Here is an 18168-nt window from a genome sequence, read left to right as displayed (position 1 = left end):
AAGGAAGTACCCAAAAGTAGGTCCCTTTCTTCAGCCCTATCTTTTGATCTAATTAAAAGCTGTTCCCTTGTCTTACAAACCATTCTCCTCTTATGCCTCTAGACCACTGTGCTTACAAGACTATTTCTGCAATGCTGCTAAAGAGATTTCAAGAGATTTCAGCATGCCCTCTGATCAACCGTCCCGAGGTCACTGCTGAGCAGGGAGATGGACAACATTATCCCTCAGACTATCGGAAATCAGCAGCCCACTGACGACGCTTACCCAGATAAAGGACAGAAATAAAGTCAAAGCCTGTATTCAAGCTCTTCCCAGTTTCAAGGTCATTTAAATCAGTACTTTGACTTGTTCCCACTGCTGGTGTTTCTGTTCCTGATAACAGTAGGCGCCTTCCCACCTCTCAGGGCCCAGTTCAAAGTTGAGCTGCCAGAGCTCTGTATCCCAAACCCACCTCCAACCTCACAGGGTAAATACAGCTTTTATTCCTTGCTGAACCAAATGTAACTTTGCGCTGCTGGGAACTGACCTGCTGAAAATTTGTCAGCCGCACAGTTCAAGCTGTTCCTGCTTTTAAAGTCGTAAAACACTCGCCAATAGATTTCACTTCAGTTATTTGGTTTTCAAAGTTTGGCTGAAGTTTATTTGTATTGTTTTCTAAGCTTCAATTTATTTATTTTTTAAAAAATAAAGCAGTGTTTCACCGTGGATCAAATAACTTGGCGTACTGCTTACACTTAGCAGAATTTTTTTTTCAGCCGCTATTTTTCCTACTCTCAAGCTCGCTGTCAAAATATTAAAACTTGATTCTTTTTTAAAGTAACAAACATTTTCTGCAGGGTTCGTTTCACAAATTCATAAAGAGCTTAAAAGATTCTCACTAGTATTTCTGAGCAGTAGGCAGATGCTTTCGGCAGGAGAAGACATCTCAGCAGTTCGGTGCAGAGCTCCTCATTGCCTTATCCATGCCCGGCTTCCAGGAGCTCTCCTCAGCAGAGGCGAACGGCCCTGGCCCTGCCTCAGCTGCTGCCTGGCGCAGGCAGGGGGGAGAGGGAGGGACACGCCAAGAACACGTTAGCTGAACTCACACCACTGGCCTCCTGATGCTCTAACCAAGTCCCTGAGGGCTGCTCTGAATGGGAAAACTGGGAGCTGGTTTAGCCCAGGCTACCCCACAGCTGATGGAGCAAAAGGAGCTTTCATTTTAAAATATATAAAATGAAGACTTGGCTCCTTGCTTTAGGCATATGTAGCTCACTCTGTTTTCCAAGCTGGTGTCACTCGTCCTCCGCCAGAATCCCTTGGAAACAAGAACCTGTACACCCAAATAGGCATGAAATGGTAGCCACTAACCTACCAAACCGTGCACAAATCTCCTGAAAGTTGTGCTACACCATGAACCACTTCTAGATCTGCCGCCTTCTCTGTCGCTGTGTTCTACATCTACCCCTGCATGCCTCCTCCAGAGCAAGGTGTTCCCCGAGAGGCACTACTCTTGGTTGGTTGTTTTGGTAAGCATTTCAGCACGCAGCTGAGGCAGCAGCGAACACACCAGCATCTTTCCCCAGGGCGTATTGTTATAACACAAATTGAACAGGCATCCAAACATCCCATAACTTTCTATTAAGCATGGATGGGAACATCATATACACAGAATATTTTATCCAAGTCTGAAGAAGAGTATAGCAGTCTATCTATAACCAATGTTCTGTGGAGACTCTTTTAAACCATGCAACTACAGAGCCCAGGCAGAGAGAGTCTTTCAGCTGTAATTGAAATGCAGCCATCCACAAAAGGGAAAGCAGCAGCTTTACTATCACTCACAGCAACACTGTCCATAAACTTAACAAAGAAAGCACAAGAGAGGATACTTTATCACAATGGTGCTAAGACAATGGCAACCACACAATAATTAGTAGGAAAGTTGTACACATTGTTTTAGAGCAACACAGGGAGTTGAAGATGCATCTTTTGAGTTCCAAGTTATTCCTTTCTTCGCGATGTTCTCCATTCAGAAAACTCAGGACATGCAATAAATATCATGGTCTTTATACTTACATGAAGTATGCAAATATGAAAAATTACTATTTTTCTTACAGTAGGATCAGGGCAGAGTTATCTCCCTCACCACACTCTGTCACAGCAAAGGTGAGGGAGCTGCTCTGTGCCAGTCAGCCTTATCCACCCCCGAGGCATCCAGCCCCAGACTCAGCTCCTCTGCATTAGTCAAGACATAATTCATTTGTCAGTGCAGGCAGACTGGACCTGATGATGAATGACCTATCAACAAGTTTGGACAGTGTCTAGAGTTTAACACAGAGCTGAAAGGCACTAAGCTGTGTTGGGATTTTTCTTTTATTAGGGGTGAGGAGTTACAGTAGCAGAAGGATTGAAATTATACGAATTAAGTTAAAATCATATTGTTACATGTCAGCTAACAGAAAGCAAAAGGCATTACAGTTGCATCCATGACCGATTTCTCTAAATGAAAGAAAAGTACTGCACAGGTATTGCATCTCCAAAGACAACCCTTCTCCCTATACAGGCAGGTTTTTCTCCTTTGAAATGAAAAATTTACTGTGGAAAGAGAAGACAATAGAGTACTCCCAGGATGAGCCAGCAGAGCAGGCAGCTGCCATCCACAAACCAGCACTGACAGCAGTGGAGTGCTGCTTAAACCCAACGCTGGACATCCGTGCACATTCTTTTCTTTAAGAATTCTGAAGGTCTCAATCCCTAAGGCAAAATATTTCTAGTCCTCTGCCTAGGCCAGAATCACATAATCTTTTCTTCAAAGGAAACAAAGTATTTCAGTTGGGTGTATTAATGTGGACCAAGAATTAATTTCACTTAAAAATAAATAAATAGATACATTTGCTGTATAACTGGATGCATTTGGCTTGACTAGGAATGATTTTGGAAGTGACTGCACATCTCGTTTTTTTAATATCTGAAACACAGACACAAAGTCCTCCTTTTTTACCTAGGATTTGTCTTAAAGCTCTTATTGTTTCTGCCTTCACCAAAGAAACACAGTACTAAAACACAAGACCTCGACGTGTACATGAAATAGCTGAGCATGGACATGATGGGCACAGATAACCAACCCAAACCGATACTTCTCCTAGAAACCAACCTAAACCAGTACTTCTACACAGCCTAGCTTTGCTGTGCTCTGTCGTGCTCAAACGTCAAGACCCCGGCTGTTAAAACAAACAAGAGAGGTTTTGTTTGCTTACGCAAACGCAGTAATTATTTATCAGGTTCCCAAACAAAAGAATCAGGGTGGGTACTGGAAGCCGAATACAAGAGCACGGCTCCAGGACTCTGCTGGCTCTGCTAACACTGCAAATCAGTCCCCCACAGCCTTGCACCTCCTGCAGTCATCTGCATCCCCAGAAAGCAAGAAGCAAGCACAGAGCACATGCAAAGACTTGTTGTTCCAAAAGGGGAGCATCTACATAGAGTGCAGGGGAGCATCCCCTCTACGTGACTGATGATGGCTATGCAGAAGCTGAGGCCTTGTGGAGCAGGTACAGATCTGCTCTGGTTCAGCTAGCAGCAAGTGAATATATCAGCCTAAGGAGCCCTTCCTCTGAATTTCCAACTGTGATTTTACCTATGAATAACAACAGAGAATAATCCTGGACTCATGATAAAGCTGGACATAACACTAGCCCGTGGGCTCGCTTGGTTAGGAAATAGAAGTTATTGCTTTATGTGATACTTAAAGAATTAGAAACAATTCAGCTGAAACATTCCTTATATACCTCTAGAGTTGTGTTAGTTCAGATAGTCACTAGTTTTATGTTGTGCAACTCCATTGCATAGGCAAGTTTGTTCCTGTCAATTAAATTTCTGACCTGTTAAATTCTGAAGAAGGTCCGAGCCACAAAGCCAGTGCAAACTGATCTCTGTGCATGTTGGACTAATGGGGCTGACAAATTGTCAGCGACAGCAGAAACGATCTGACACACCACTGGGAGATAAAAACCAAAGCCTATATTTAGAGGTTTGTGGGTACCCAGCTCAGTTCTTCCCAGGCAAGGACACAGATGCAACTCAGAGATCAGATTTCAGTTTTAATAAAGCAAGAGATTCTAAGATTCAACCAAAAGTATGTAGAAAGGAGAAGTTTTACAAATGTTATTAGACAAGGAACTTAACAACTTGCAGCTGTGAGCTCACACTAATTTGCAGATGTTAGCCTTGGTAGCACAAATTTCAGATCCCTTGCTACATGACTCATTGCCATCAGCATCCTCAGTTTATCATGCCATCACATCATGCTTGCTCAGCTGAAGAACTTTCTCCAACTCAGCGAGGATGACACCTTTCCCATGCAGACTGGGTGGAAAGACGATAGGATAGCCAACATCACAAGATCCAGCCTGCACCAAAACTCACAGGATTGTGGTGACGTCGTTTTCCTCAGACACGTAGCCTCTGAGAATATTTTCCTCAGACACGCAGTCCTTTTGCACAACTGAAACCAGGATCAGTTTCTGCCTTGGCTATCTTCCCAGATCAAGCCTAGAGTTATTAAACTAAAAAGATGTTTGCTCCAGCTCATCGTAGCAGTCCCTCTATATGGACTATTAATACTTATATGTAATATTAATAACTAGTAAAACGCTTGCAGCCAACTTGATATTGGTAAGCTTTCAAAAGCTCACTCTTAAGTCTTGATTTGTGAAACTTGTATGTACACATTTTAAATGTGCTTTGCATGGGACAGACTTTGCACTGTTCTGTAAGAAATTAGAGGCCAATCACGTTTTCTTGCTTTGCAAGAAATTGAGAATAACTATAATGACATTATTCTGAGATATCTTGTAAAGTGCATTTATTAATTAATTAATCAAAATGCCTTCCTACTTTTGTTTACATTAAGTATTTCATTTACAAAAATATATATTAATGTGTACAATTTTTTTCCAGATTAACATAAATTTAGCTAAAAGTTATTAGCTGAGAAAGTACATCAAACCAATGTCTAAGTAATCCTGCTTGCAGGGATGTGTTCTTATATGCTTACAGTAGAAGGATACTGCTCATATTTTAAAATATTTTTAATTAGATAATTTATTTCAAAATCCTATCCTACAGTAAAACTGTGTCTTATAACATTTATTCTGTTTCTCATTCCAACACTGCCTGGCAGGAGCACAGCTCTATTAACTCCAGCTCTGCATCCAGCTTGCAAGGTGGGACTCCTACACCAGGCACATCCTGCACCACAGAAAACACTGAGGTAAAGGGAAATCCTATCGCTTACTCACAAATACACTGGAAGAAGTCTCTGTCTCCAAACTGTGAAATCACTCATGCCTCATGCGATACCTTCAGATAAATGTATGGTCTCCCCTAAAAACAAACAAGTGTACTGCAGCAGGTGAGAAGGCTCAAGTGCTTTGAGATCCTGAGTTAAGAGGTGGTACATGAACCAGAGGTGAAGACATTAGGAATGATTTATACAAGTTATATAGCCACACTTACTCTAAACATTTTTCAGCTCTGGACTGGTGCTTGTCACATCTAGCATCTCAAACTAAGCTGCAATTTGAAGATATGATGATACATTAATATCTAAATTATTTTGTTCAGATTTTTTTTTCTCTGTTAGAATTAACAGGCAACGAGTTTGAAACCTGTGTTTCGTTGAGTAGAGTGACACCTCATATACATAACTATAGGTGCGTTTTAATACAGTATAGTGTTGAGGTGATTTTAAAGTCAGAGTTGGTAATTCCATTTCTACATTTACCTTTGCACTGGAGCAAACACTAGATTAGGAAAAATACTTCATAAATTAATTCATTAATTGAAATAAAGTTTCTGCATGAAACACAAAGACTCCAGATAAATATTAAAGCATTTGCTAAGGAAAAGGAGGCCACATCGTGGGAAGAGAGCTACACACACCTTTTCTTTTACTTCTGTTCTCTTAAGGTTTCCTCAGAGTTACACTGATACTCTTAAGTATGGTGCAATGAAGTGAAGGAGTCATTTGATGCCAAAGGGTCATGCACTAGCTGCAGGCATGCTATGGGCTCCTTTGTCTCCTGGTGAAGAGCTCCTAAGATTTCACAGAGGTGCTTCCTGCCAGAATTGCTAAGACGTTGCTTTCAGCTACACATGAGGTGCTTTCCTAACCTCCTGTTCCTTGGCATTCAACCTCAGTGACTCACAAGGAAGGATTAAAGTTGTGTCCTTGAAGTTCGCTGAAAGTCAGAAAGTCTTATTTCGTAAGTATATCAATAGTTTTGCAAACTCTCTAACATTCACTTCCTATAATTGACTTTTGTTCCAAACAACATCAGAACGCCCCCGCTGTGAAGGTCAGCAGGTGCCTGGACAAGAGACTAAGTGTAAGATGAACATGCAGTGCTACTTAACCAGCTTAACAGGCTGGTGACTGACAAATTTTGCTTCTGCGGCTAAAAGCCTTTGTCAGATATTTCTTCCATGAATTTGTCTCATTGCAACATCCCGTAGCAGCAAGTTCCATAGTTTAAAAACACGCAGCAGAGAAGTATTCTCTTTTCAACTGATTTTCAGCCCATTAGTTTCATTTGATCTGTATTGGTTCTTAAATGGAAAGGGATTTTTTTCCCCTTATTTACCATATCTGTTCCACATACCATTTCAGAGACTTCTATTACTCCTTCCTCGCCAATCCTTTCCTTTCCAGGATGAAGGGTCCCAGTCAATCTATTCTTGCCTTGTAGTTAAGATGTTCCGTATCTTTGACCACCCTTCTCATCCTTCTGCAATTTTCCTATTCAGAGCACAATCAAGTTTGTCTCACCTAAGACACACAAAAATCTCCAGTTGTAACAAGTGGTCAATGAACTTCAGGTACCTTCAGAAAGAATGCATTAGCGTGGATGTTTATTTAAATCGCTTCACTTTCTTCACATCCAAAGGTTTTCCTCTCCTGTGCTCACAGCAGAAACCTGTGAATCCCACAACCAGTTTCTCAGGTGAGATTCATGGTTATCCTCCCAAATAATGTCCCCACGCTGCTTTCTGTCTCTCCCTCATTTCCTAAGTGGTCATTAGCACAACTCTGGTGGAAAAATGGCTGTGGTGCCTCAGGCCAGTGGACTCACACTCTCATGACGATCAAGGGCGTCTTAAGTCACTGCAAGAATCTTGATGCTTGCAAAGCATGTGGTTGTGTAGATGTTTACTTGTAGGCACCTTTTTTCTACTGAAGATATTTATTACTAAAATTTAAATCCATGGTCTACAAGGGTCTGATTCACAGCCAAAGTAATTAGAAAGACTTCTGTAGACTTTGCTGACCTTTGCTTCTGACCCATAAGAAATCGCAAAAGGTTGAACCCGATGTTGACACTGTATCACTGAAGCATACCTTGTATCTCAGAATCATGGAATCATTTAGGTTGGAAAAGACCTTGAAGATCATTGAGTCCAACTGTACAGTTTTGCAACAATAAACCTCACCAAAAGTAAGAGTGACAAGAAAATAACACTAAAAGGATGTCTTAGCCACCAGGAGACTAATAGGCCTGTGTCATGCCAGTACCAGCACTTACTGAAACTCTGCTCCCACAAATTATAGCAAAAGTACATTTGCAGATTTCCAAATTTCCAGTCAAATCCCATACTAAACAGAGGCAATGACTGTTCAGTTTAAGTGACTCTTTGAACATGTTTGCAATAAATTCTGCAAGCCTTAAAGTTTTATTATGCCAGCACTTACTCTGCTGATTTACAATCTGACTAAAATGAAGAATCCTCATGGTTGACTCAAATAACATCCCCTTACAGGGTTTCACAGAGACAGGTGAAGAAGATCACATAAAGCAAAACAATGGAGGGACAACTGGTGCATGACAACCTATTCATCTTCTCTTTGTCATGCAAACGTAACACAGATTTTCTTTAGCCTCAGGTCCATACTTAGAAAATCTTTTTTAATCAGAACAGATGGTGATAAGGAAAGACAGTTTATTTGATAGTTATTATCCAATAACTTAGCATCCCATAGTTCTTTCTAAGCTGTTCAGAACTGAAAATATTTTAAAATAAAAGAGTTGGTCCAAAGTTTGCTGCAGCCCAGATCCAAGTTCCCAGCACCAATCTGTCTGCACTGAGGGAAGGACGACAAACAACTTGAGAATGCCAGATGTCATTAAGGATCTGTTTTTAATATCTACATATTAATATCTCTCTGGAAATTCCTCTAGCTACCCTCCCTCCCCCTTTATTTTATGTTCTTACTGTTTTGTACTAAGAAATGCCAAACACATTAACAAACTGGGAAGTGTACAAGGCCAAGTGCCGGGTCCTGCACTTGGGAAGCAATAACCCCAGGGGTGCTACAGGCTTGAGGATGAGTGGCTGGAAAGGACCTGGGGGTGTTGGTGGACAGCAGGATGACCATGAGCCAGCAATGTGCCCTTGAGCCAAGAAGGCCAACGCCATCCTGGGGTGGATGAGAAGGGGTGGTTGTAGGGCAGAGAGGTTCTCCTTCCCCTCTGCTCTGCCCTGGTCAGACCACATCTGCAATATTGTGTTCAGTTCTGGGCCCTCAGTTCAAGAAGGACAGGAACTGCTTGAAAGAGTCCAGCAGAGACACAAAGATGATGGAGGGAGTGGAGCATCTCCCTTGTGAGGAGCGGCTGAGGAAGCTGGGTCTCTTTAGCTTGGAGCAGAGGAGACTGAGGGGTGACCTCATTAATGTTTACAAATTTGTCAAGGGCAAGTGTCAGGAGGAAGGAGCCAGGCTCTGTTCTGTGATGTCCAATGCCAGGACAAGGGGCAATGGGTGCAAGCTGGAGCACAGGACGTTCAACCTGAACATGAGGAAAAACTTTTTCACTGTGAGGGTGCCAGAGCTTTTGATGAGCTTTTGAGGTCCCTTCCAGCTCCTCATATTCTGTGATTCTGTGATTCTGTGATATCAAATCCATGTCTGAGTTTCAATACAGCATAATATGCCTAATGAAAGACAACAGAATGGATGCTGCTTATCTGTATCTTTAGTCAACTGCCCAATTTAAAACTGAGAGGAGAACAGCACCAGGAGGAAGAAAGGCAAATCAAGCTAATGAAAGATTTAGATGTGGGAAGGGTGTGACAATGCCACAAAGGAGCTCACTGACAGAGACAGGAGTAGAGTCAGGGTTCTGCCTAAGGCTCCTGACTATTAATTCACCGCTACTTTGTAGGCCATCCTATCACTTGGTAATCAGGATGAGGCCATTTCATCCAACTCAGGAAAATTGCCTAGGATTATTGTGGTTCAATGACATGTGAATATAAGAGGGAAGGTGTGGCAGAGAGCTGAAAGAGAGAAATAAGTTATTAGATACAGCAGGCAATGCAGAGGCCTTGTGCATGAAATATGGAAAGACAACCAAAACTGAGAACAAACCCAGAGCGTTGAAACACAGAGCAGAGATGTGTCATTAAAAAGAAGTTATCCTTGAAATAAGAACAGAAAAGTGATGAACTGTTAAAAAAAACTCTTCCATTGCTTCCATCCTTAAAAATCTCAGCATTTAATTTATATTTTACCTTTTCCATTGTTTGTGCATGGAAAAGTTCAGAATATGATGGCAGGTATGCCGAAACAAGCCAGTATTCACCATCACATTCAAGTCGACCTAAAACTCCCTGCTAGGATCCGAGCCAACTCTCCTCAATTTCTCTGTCTGAACTTCTCCATCTATGCCAGTTATTGTACCTGGCAGCTGTCAATACAAGGATTTTTTCCCTCTGACATTTCATTTTCAAGTTGATAAAAGCAAACAGTAATTCTGTGACCAACTCACCTGAATCACAGCCTTTACTAATGAATTTGAAACAGCCAAGTTCTCCCAGTACAATGCTCCTATGCACATACTGTACTGCTGTCAGCTAGAAGTAACTCTGGTACTGCTTCTCAGGTGTGGTCACCTCAGTCAAGCATGGCTAGAACGGATGCTGCCTGGCCTGGCCAAAGTGATTGAAGCATTTTATTCACATTAGTACAACCCATGCTCCTACCCCGAAGTGTCCAACAAATAAACAGGACCTCCATTGCTTTTTTCCTCTACAACATTCTTTTCTGGGCAAAGACCTGTTTTACTGCACCCTACTTAATGCCTTACAGAGTTACATGTTGAATTTTGAAAGGCAAAGAGCAGCTTTCTTGTTTCTATGTCTAAGGCCCAGCATAAGGGCATTACTGCAGTACAGAGACTCTATACAGTCAGTGCAAGTTATTTGCACATTCCTCCTTTATGCTGTTTACAACAGGGTTAAAGTCCTGTTTTGAGCCAAAACACAAGAAAAATAAAGACATTGGCATGTTATTGTGTAAGGTAGTGTAGAACAGTCCCTCAAAACAGAATTGGACAATCTTCTCTCCAAGAATCCCCTGGAGAGCTGGATAAAGTGTTACAGCAAGGACAGAAAGCTAGGTCACCAGACATAGCAGGTGAAGAAAAACCCTGGACAGTTTGTGTGGCTTTCTGTTCACCTCGCTAAGATTACATCCAAAGTCTAGAGCTTTGCTCCTGTGTTCAAATGGATAATTCATAAAGGCTCTTTAATCTGATGGTTGTCTAAACTTTCCCAGTCAAAGCATACCGAGGCTGCCCTAGTGGAACTGCAGATTTAAGCGAGGGTTTTGCAACTACCAGTCCCAGAATGAGAGGAGCTGGTGGACTCATCCTGTGTGAAGGCCACAGGTTGAACTTTGTAAAGGCTGTGGCTGAGAACAAGGCTCCTTCTGACATGGATATGTGAACTTGTTGGCTGCAGGTGAGTTGTTCACTTGCATACCAAAGCAATACTCCAAAGCAGAGCTGCCCAAAGAAAACTTACTGTCTTCAAAACACTGCCTTTAATTAGTGAAAACTAAAGGACAAGGGAGCAATGACAGACTGTGCCCTTCTTGCCATTTCAATGTACTAATGCATGAGTGAAAGGTATTTGTTATTTACAGGTATCAGCACCATTGCATGCAGTCACATCACAGCCTCCTGATGGACTGGAACTTTATTAGGATAGTGTTTCTTAGCAAAAGCTAAATGAGCACAAATTTGCAAGCACATTTCTTTTTCTGTTCTAGTCTAAACAGACTGATTCCCTCAGGACTGCCAGGCCTGGGGACTTAAGGTGTCCTTGGCACAGTTTTCCCCTAGTTGTAAATGATTAAGTTGATCTCCTCTACTTTGTAAATGAATTAATGCTACAGAAAGGAGGACAAATAAGCAAAGCAAAAGCAATGAGCCCTGTGCTTTATATTCAGCTCGTTCATACTCGCTGCCTGACCTGCAACAGGAGGCAGCCTCTGCCCACCGCCTGTCAAGGCAGGCACAGCAGAGAAAATGTGACAGAAACCAATACAAAATACGACCTGGAGATTGGCGATGGAGATTTGACATGCAGTCCTATGGCTGAGAAATTTAGTCCAAACCACCTGAGGCCTCCACTATGCCTTCCACACAGGTCCTTCCTTGCAATCACTTTCATCATAACCGGCCATTGAGCAGCAATAGCTCAACAGAAATATGCCAGAAGCAAACCTTTTCTCATACCTTGGTTCCTCCAATCCCTACCAAAAACTTCTCTCAGACTATCAAAATTCTCTCTGTGTCAGAATAGAGGTCGCTTACCTTTAGACAGAGATTTTGTTCCAAACACGGGCAAACCTTTCTCAGAATCTACAAAGGCTGCAGTTCACCACTTACCTATCCAGAGTGTCCTGAGGCACTTTACTCCCTCCAGCTCTGCTGTTGACACTGGCATTCTTGTTGGCAGTCATGGTCATTTCTGCTTTCTAGAAATGTGGATATCTGTGAGAAGAGAAGTCAATTAAGCTTCAACAAGCCCAAATGACAATTAACCTTCAAGACTGCTAGAAGTACTGTGCTGTGTAAAGGCAGAACTCTGAAGTGTCTTAGGACACTTTTAAGACTTCAGATAATAAAAAGAATCATTACTAATTCCTAGTTATTTCCTAGTAATTTGGTACAACCAAAATAGTACAACCCAAAAGCTGTAAATTTAATATCCAGTTAAGTGCCCAAAAGATGGGCCTTATTTCTGTAATGTTGCTGCATACCAGCAAAGAAACAGCCCAGTACCGTGATTTATTTTGCCCTCATCGCTCTATGTTAATGGAAACACCGTGCTGCAGCTGAAGGGAGAACACAAAGATACGGATATGGGCCAGGATGTAATCCCAAGTGTGCAAAAGTGGTAACCTCTGCCACCACACCCCTCCTTCGACTGTATCCCATGTTTCTCCACTGTAGGGCACTGTTCCTAGTGGCAATTTTCTGTGTCATTGTAATCCCTTGAGAAACATTTTGCAAAACGAGATAGAAATGTGTTTTTATGTCATGTTAAGATCTACAAAATGCCAGCAGAGTCCCTCATGAAAGAAATGAGGCAGTGCTTATTCCACTTGATGCTACAGGAGTTATTTGTCAAGGATTCTGTGACTCTGCTGGGATGCTCTTTGGGTGCTCCTTCATGTATAGGCCAAAATATCTACCATGGTTTGCAGCACTGCCACACAGGGTCTGACCAGAACTACTACTTCTAACAACCATTAATGGAATAGTTAATGCAAAAATAAGGAGTATTACAAAAGTTCTTGTCTACACAAACCCTCAGTAAGTCCAGACTGCTTGAGAAGCCAACTGTAATGTGATGCTTAAAAGCAAGCTGGGAACTGACACCACACAACATCCTTGTAGAAACAGACCCATCGTGGTGAGGAGGACATTCTCTAAACCCCTTTATTCCAAACTGTTCTGTCACAAATAAGGTCAGAAAATCGCCCATGGATTGCAGCTCCAGAACCAGAGTCAATCACGCGGACTGCAGACTCCGGGTTTACTTCTCCTCCGACTGTTTTGTGTGTCTTGATTTTCCCAGATTAAGCGAAGATTTTTTGTTCCCAATTGGTAACATTTTTTTCTACACTGAAGCTCCCCAAATTCCTCCAGAGTCTCGCTGTTATTGTTAGTGTTACATCAGCAAGATAACGGGACTGTAAAGAACTGCCTGTTCCGATTGGGAAACGACAAGAAAGGAAACCCGCTGATGCTGGCCAAGCTTTCTAGGACTGTGGATTCCACAGGGAGCCAGCAGCTTTTTTAGCGTTTTCCATTAAATCTGAGTTAGTACGTTAAATCTGAATCATTTACTAGCAAGTGAGGTGAGAAAAAGAAGAGATATAAACATGGCATAAAGTGAATAACAACTGTTAGCATGTGTTACATTCGTTTTCCAGTATTTGCTTTTGTCTTCAAGACCAAAAGCAGCTGAATAGACCCCCCCAAAAGATGGGACATTAAAAAAACCCAAGCAAAACATAGAAAACAACAACAGAGTCCACTTTTACCATACCCAAAATCCAATGTAAAAAAAAGCACGCATATACATGCATCGGGGCATTTGCTTTTTATTTTGCCCTTTTCAAATTTCAGCTTCCTAAAAGCTTAATAAAAATCATTGTGGTCAATGTATATATATTAAAAAGGTATTATTTAAACCCCACTTTTCAAAATTACATTAAATGTCAAATAGGCCAAAGTGATTTGTTTTCAAGCCAAAGAGGAATTGAGTTCTAAAAGTAAATTTCACAGGATATGTTAAACTTAACAGCATAAGTGTGTTTCTTCCCATGCAGTTGAGACTCTGGTGTATATGGTGATATCAACTGACTTTTCTATGCAATTTTTCTTTAATGCACATTTTGTATTAATATTTTACTGCAGGTGATGCTTTTATCATTCCACCATATACAGAGAAAATCCAAATTGAAAAAAAGCACAAGAATAGCTAATCAACAATTTACAGAGCTGTCTGGAAGCAAGGGCTTAATAAAAAAAAATAAAATTAAAAACCCAATCCTAAAACAAAAATATACAGAGGAAAAAATGAAACTAAATTTTATGGTCATGTAGCAAGTTATTTCAGAGCCTGTGAACGAGTCTGACAGCCCTGTAAGTTTATGTGACTTATTGTATGGTCAGAATCACGTCCCTTGGGCTTGTGTGAGAGCATTCTCCATCACAATATTATTCCTCACAAAGCAATGAAAATCAAAATCTCCTAAGTATTGTGACATACTGTTAAAAACAAACCCCAAAATAGTCACGTCATGCAGATTCCACCTTGCCTAGTTAGCCATCTGACTGCACTTTGCCTCAAAATGCAGAATTCTGTTCCATTTGTAAATGTAAATAATTACTCTGAAGCCCTTATTTAGCCATTGTTTGTGCTTTACTCCAGGTGTGGTCTCACTCATGGCACTAGGACAACTGTCCCATGGGTAATTTAATGAGTCCAGAGAGTAGAATCTGCACCTTCTTCATTATTACATCCATTTTGTCTAAAACCTCCATAACCATTTGGCAGGATCAAAGAGTAAAGACAACAGACAAATATAAATTATGGTGTGATGGAAACATGGGATCTGCTGCTAGTACCAAGCAAGGGTCATCGTTCTGACCGAAAATGGCTGCTGTAATGCGAATATGTCCTAAGAGATTTTTATCATTCCAGGAAGCCCTTATGACAGAATATTCCTCATGGACCATCTCCGTGACCCTTAAAGATTTCCTTCCACTTCCAAAATGGTACAAATGACAGTGTAGCCCGGAGCTTTTTTAAAGATAGATGGGGCACTGAAAACCATCACGCTTCATGCCAGTGAACCTTACAGCATCATAGAATTTTTAATTCTTTAATTAAGATCTTTAATCTTTCATTAACAAATATTAGCAGGGGAGGTGTAAATCCTACGCTTCTCCACCCTGCAGTTTAAAACTATTCCTAATTTTCTAAAGCATCCCAACACTTAGGAAGCACCACTCCCAGTCCCACTACAGTGCAAGATGTTTCTCAGCCCGTTCTCATTCCCAAGTGGTTCAGAGCTAGAGCTCAGCTTGGAGCAATCACCTGAAAAGTCACAGCAATCAAAAGTGCTTTAAATGTGCTATTTGAGAGCCTCTTGAGAGGTTTTCTCAAGAAAACCTTCTGCTTTTTTACCCACAGTGTATCCATCAGTTCCTGTACTGCAAGAACCTATTCCCTCCTCTCCTTCTGTGTAAGGTGAATAACACCAAGCCTAGCTATTCACATCTAGGCTCAGCTGTCTTACACATCTGTTAGGTCAACAGTCTTAGAGTGCCTCATAGAAAACATTTCCATAATTTGAATCATCCCATCTTCCATTCTGTTAGTGCAATGAGAACAGAAGAGGACTTCTCATTTGAAATTCCTTCAGCTCAATAGACATGCATTATTTTTGTTTGTCGGGATTTTTTGTTGGTTTAAATACTATGCTCAATATCACTTCCTATCCAAATGGTCCTTTTCTGCACTCATTTCTAAACCCATATTTTTCACTAAATATATAGTTCCAGTTAAAAGTCCTCAGTGTGTTGCAATGCTTCAAGGACAGTTTTCTGAGCACCAGGAACACTAGCACTGTTTCTCTGGCAGCTTAATGAAGAAGAACCCAGATTCTGCTGCTTACTGATGAACACTGAACTGGCACAAGCAGAGACAACACAGACGTGGCTGCAGTCCCCTCAGTCAGGCATTTGCTGGGACCAAGCCTGCAACACAGAGCAGACGAAGTTAGGAAGGTGGCAAAGAAGGATATATGTGGGGTTTCTCATGACTTGAGAAGGGAGCCTTTGGATGTAGGTTCCTCTCCTGGCATTATCACTAACACAGGTGTAAACTCTACAAAGAAAATGTGTATGTCCAGCAAGGATGTCAAGTGTGTTCATAAGACTTCTCTGCTCTGGACTTCTGCTTTTATTTTTGAGAGAGGTTTGTTGGTGACAGTTCACTGTATGTGAAGTCCTTGCCGTCTCACATGTTGCAAAAGTTAACTTACACTTAACTATCCTAGACCAAACCAATCTGCACTGCAATCCATATAATCTATAAGGCATAATTTAGATTCTTGAGATCTACATATGTTCTGAAACATTTTAAGGCAGATTATTTTCCTCTTGAAATCCCACTGATCTGGGATCTGGAAAATACAGCGCATATTACTGCTCTGGTCTGCCCAACAGGGCAGAGACCTGCAGGCATAACAGGAAGGCATTTCAGGGAAGAACCACAGGCTGCTAAGACAAACTTACGCTTTTTAAAAGGTACCTTGTAATAAAGACAAACTTTCTGAAATATACTATTAATAAATAACCAATCTGGTCTACTTATTTTTCTCTTAACAGTAGCGGCAGCAGAATGTGTCAAGGCACTGAGAAGTTAGTTTAAAACATCAGTTTGCTCTTCTGAGTGGAAATCTTGCCCACATTTCAAGAGGTGGTGTATAGTTAACAGTTGTTCAGTAGTTGCAGCTTAGCTTTGTGGCAATTTGCCTGTTCCCTTCTGGTAAAACAAGTAATTATGTCCTCCCAGAACAATGTCGGTTCTGATGAACTGGGAAGTCCAATAAAATCTCTAAAGATTTCTGCCTTGAGAGGGCTTCTGTAGAGACTGCGAAGAACATTTTTATAGGAACTACGTGATTTATCAGGTATACCTGTTCTCTAAGCTGTCCCACTGTAAGTTTAACCATGCAATACCATACAAATTAATATAAGGAGCTAAATGAGCTGCTCAGCAAGGACTTGGCATGGAGATATTCAGACAATATTAATTCAACTATCTCATCCCAAGTTTAGTCTTCACAGCACACAGCCAAACTATGATTTTATCAACAGGCTTCTAGCAAGACATGAGAATTAACTGCCTTCAAGGCTAGTCCTAAAAACTGGAGAAACAGACCTTGTGCTATCAGCAGTGTGTACATGCCTGAGCCATATTACGCTCTAGTATAATCTCTAAGTGAGCAAAGAAGATCAAGCCATTCACAGTTAAAAAAATCCAAGTCCCTGATTGAGAACAAGTGACAGTATCTGGATAACAGAGACAAAGGAAGAAGGTTTGTCAAACTTCTCATCTTTATGACACTGCAAAAGGCACAGATTTTAACTGGTATTAACTCCACCATCTCCAATCAAGTCAAGGAACAGTCTGTCTGCTAGGCTTTCACAGCTAGGTGACAAGTTCACTTCCAGCACAAACTTCCTAGTACAGTCAATAGTGGCGGTGGACTTGGTTGTCGTTACAACCTTGGGATGCCAACCCACCTTCCCAGCAGTTAAGTATCCTCTGAACTGAATTTGATAGTATGAGAAAAGCGATGTTGTGGCACATACTGGAGGGAAAAGAAGTTCCCTCCCCTCAGCATAGGCTGGCAGACCTGGGTGGCTGCAGAGCCAGGCAGGTGAAGAGCAGGAGCACTGCTCAGAGCAGAGACAGCGCTCCACTCACCCCTCACCTTCATTTCCTATTTTAATGCCACCTAAAAAGCCTTTCCCTTCTTCTGATATTCTTGCCTATTTCCTGCCCCCCTCATTCTGTCCCCCTCATCCTTCTTTACCTTCTTATTACTTCATTTCTCTTCCCTCAAGCTATTTTTTCTCTTGAATGGAAAGAGGGCAATACCTGGTAGAGAGAACAGACCTCACCTGAAAGGCACTGCAGTCCAAAACTCATGTCCAAATGTAAGAATTCAGCACTGAGCTCTTCTATTACCTTCAGCACTGTTATGGCAATCACAGCTTCAAAATGGAAGGAAAACAACATGAAAATCGAAGAGACCAGTGCTACCATGCATACTCACTAGTCCTTTATGAAGGAATTTTCACTAATACTAGGGTGACCTTGCATCTCAGACGACGGTGGGCACATTGTATTGGAAAAACTTTTAAGTATAACTATGGGGACTTTCTGGCATTTAGGATGTTTGCTTTCAGTATTAGAAAGGACCACTAAGGTTTTGTTTGTGCTTTGCTCTCTTACATCACTGGAATTGTATCTCAGCTGAAGAAGCTGGACTGAATCCAGCCTTTGGACTGAGTCTTTCTTCCTTTCAGCATAAGGAAAAGACATACTGATTTGTGCCACACCTAGCACAGTCTTTTATTAGCCACTTTCCATCTAGTTAGTAGCCTATACAAGACTTCTTCCAATTTAGACTTCTTCTGACTCGTTTGTGCTAAATGAGTGCTTAAAGAGCTCTCACTGAACCTGACAACTTCACATCCATTGAAAAATTAAACTGGAATAAACTGCCGGGGGAGGAAGGCCAGAATTCCACCT

General features: G+C 41.4%; 1 protein-coding gene across 1 annotated transcript in view; it reads right to left on the bottom strand.

Annotated features, from left to right (window-relative positions):
• Positions 1 to 11791, bottom strand: part of LOC104540047 (suppression of tumorigenicity 5 protein-like) — a gene marked incomplete at its 3' end in the record, with an annotated part of 60223 nt that extends 48432 nt beyond the window's left edge. The window contains exon 1 of the mRNA XM_010183748.1: positions 11712 to 11791. Within this exon, the coding sequence (XP_010182050.1) occupies positions 11712 to 11791 (80 nt within the window). The remainder of the gene's footprint in view (positions 1 to 11711) is intronic.
• Between the last annotated feature and the right edge of the window lie 6377 nt (positions 11792 to 18168).

The sequence above is a fragment of the Mesitornis unicolor genome, unplaced genomic scaffold (assembly GCF_000695765.1).
Source record: "Mesitornis unicolor isolate BGI_N332 unplaced genomic scaffold, ASM69576v1 scaffold22484, whole genome shotgun sequence".
Classification (NCBI taxonomy): Eukaryota; Metazoa; Chordata; class Aves; order Mesitornithiformes; family Mesitornithidae; genus Mesitornis; species Mesitornis unicolor.
The sequence above is the reverse complement of the archived record's forward strand: the minus strand, read 5'-3'. Positions and strand labels throughout refer to the sequence as shown.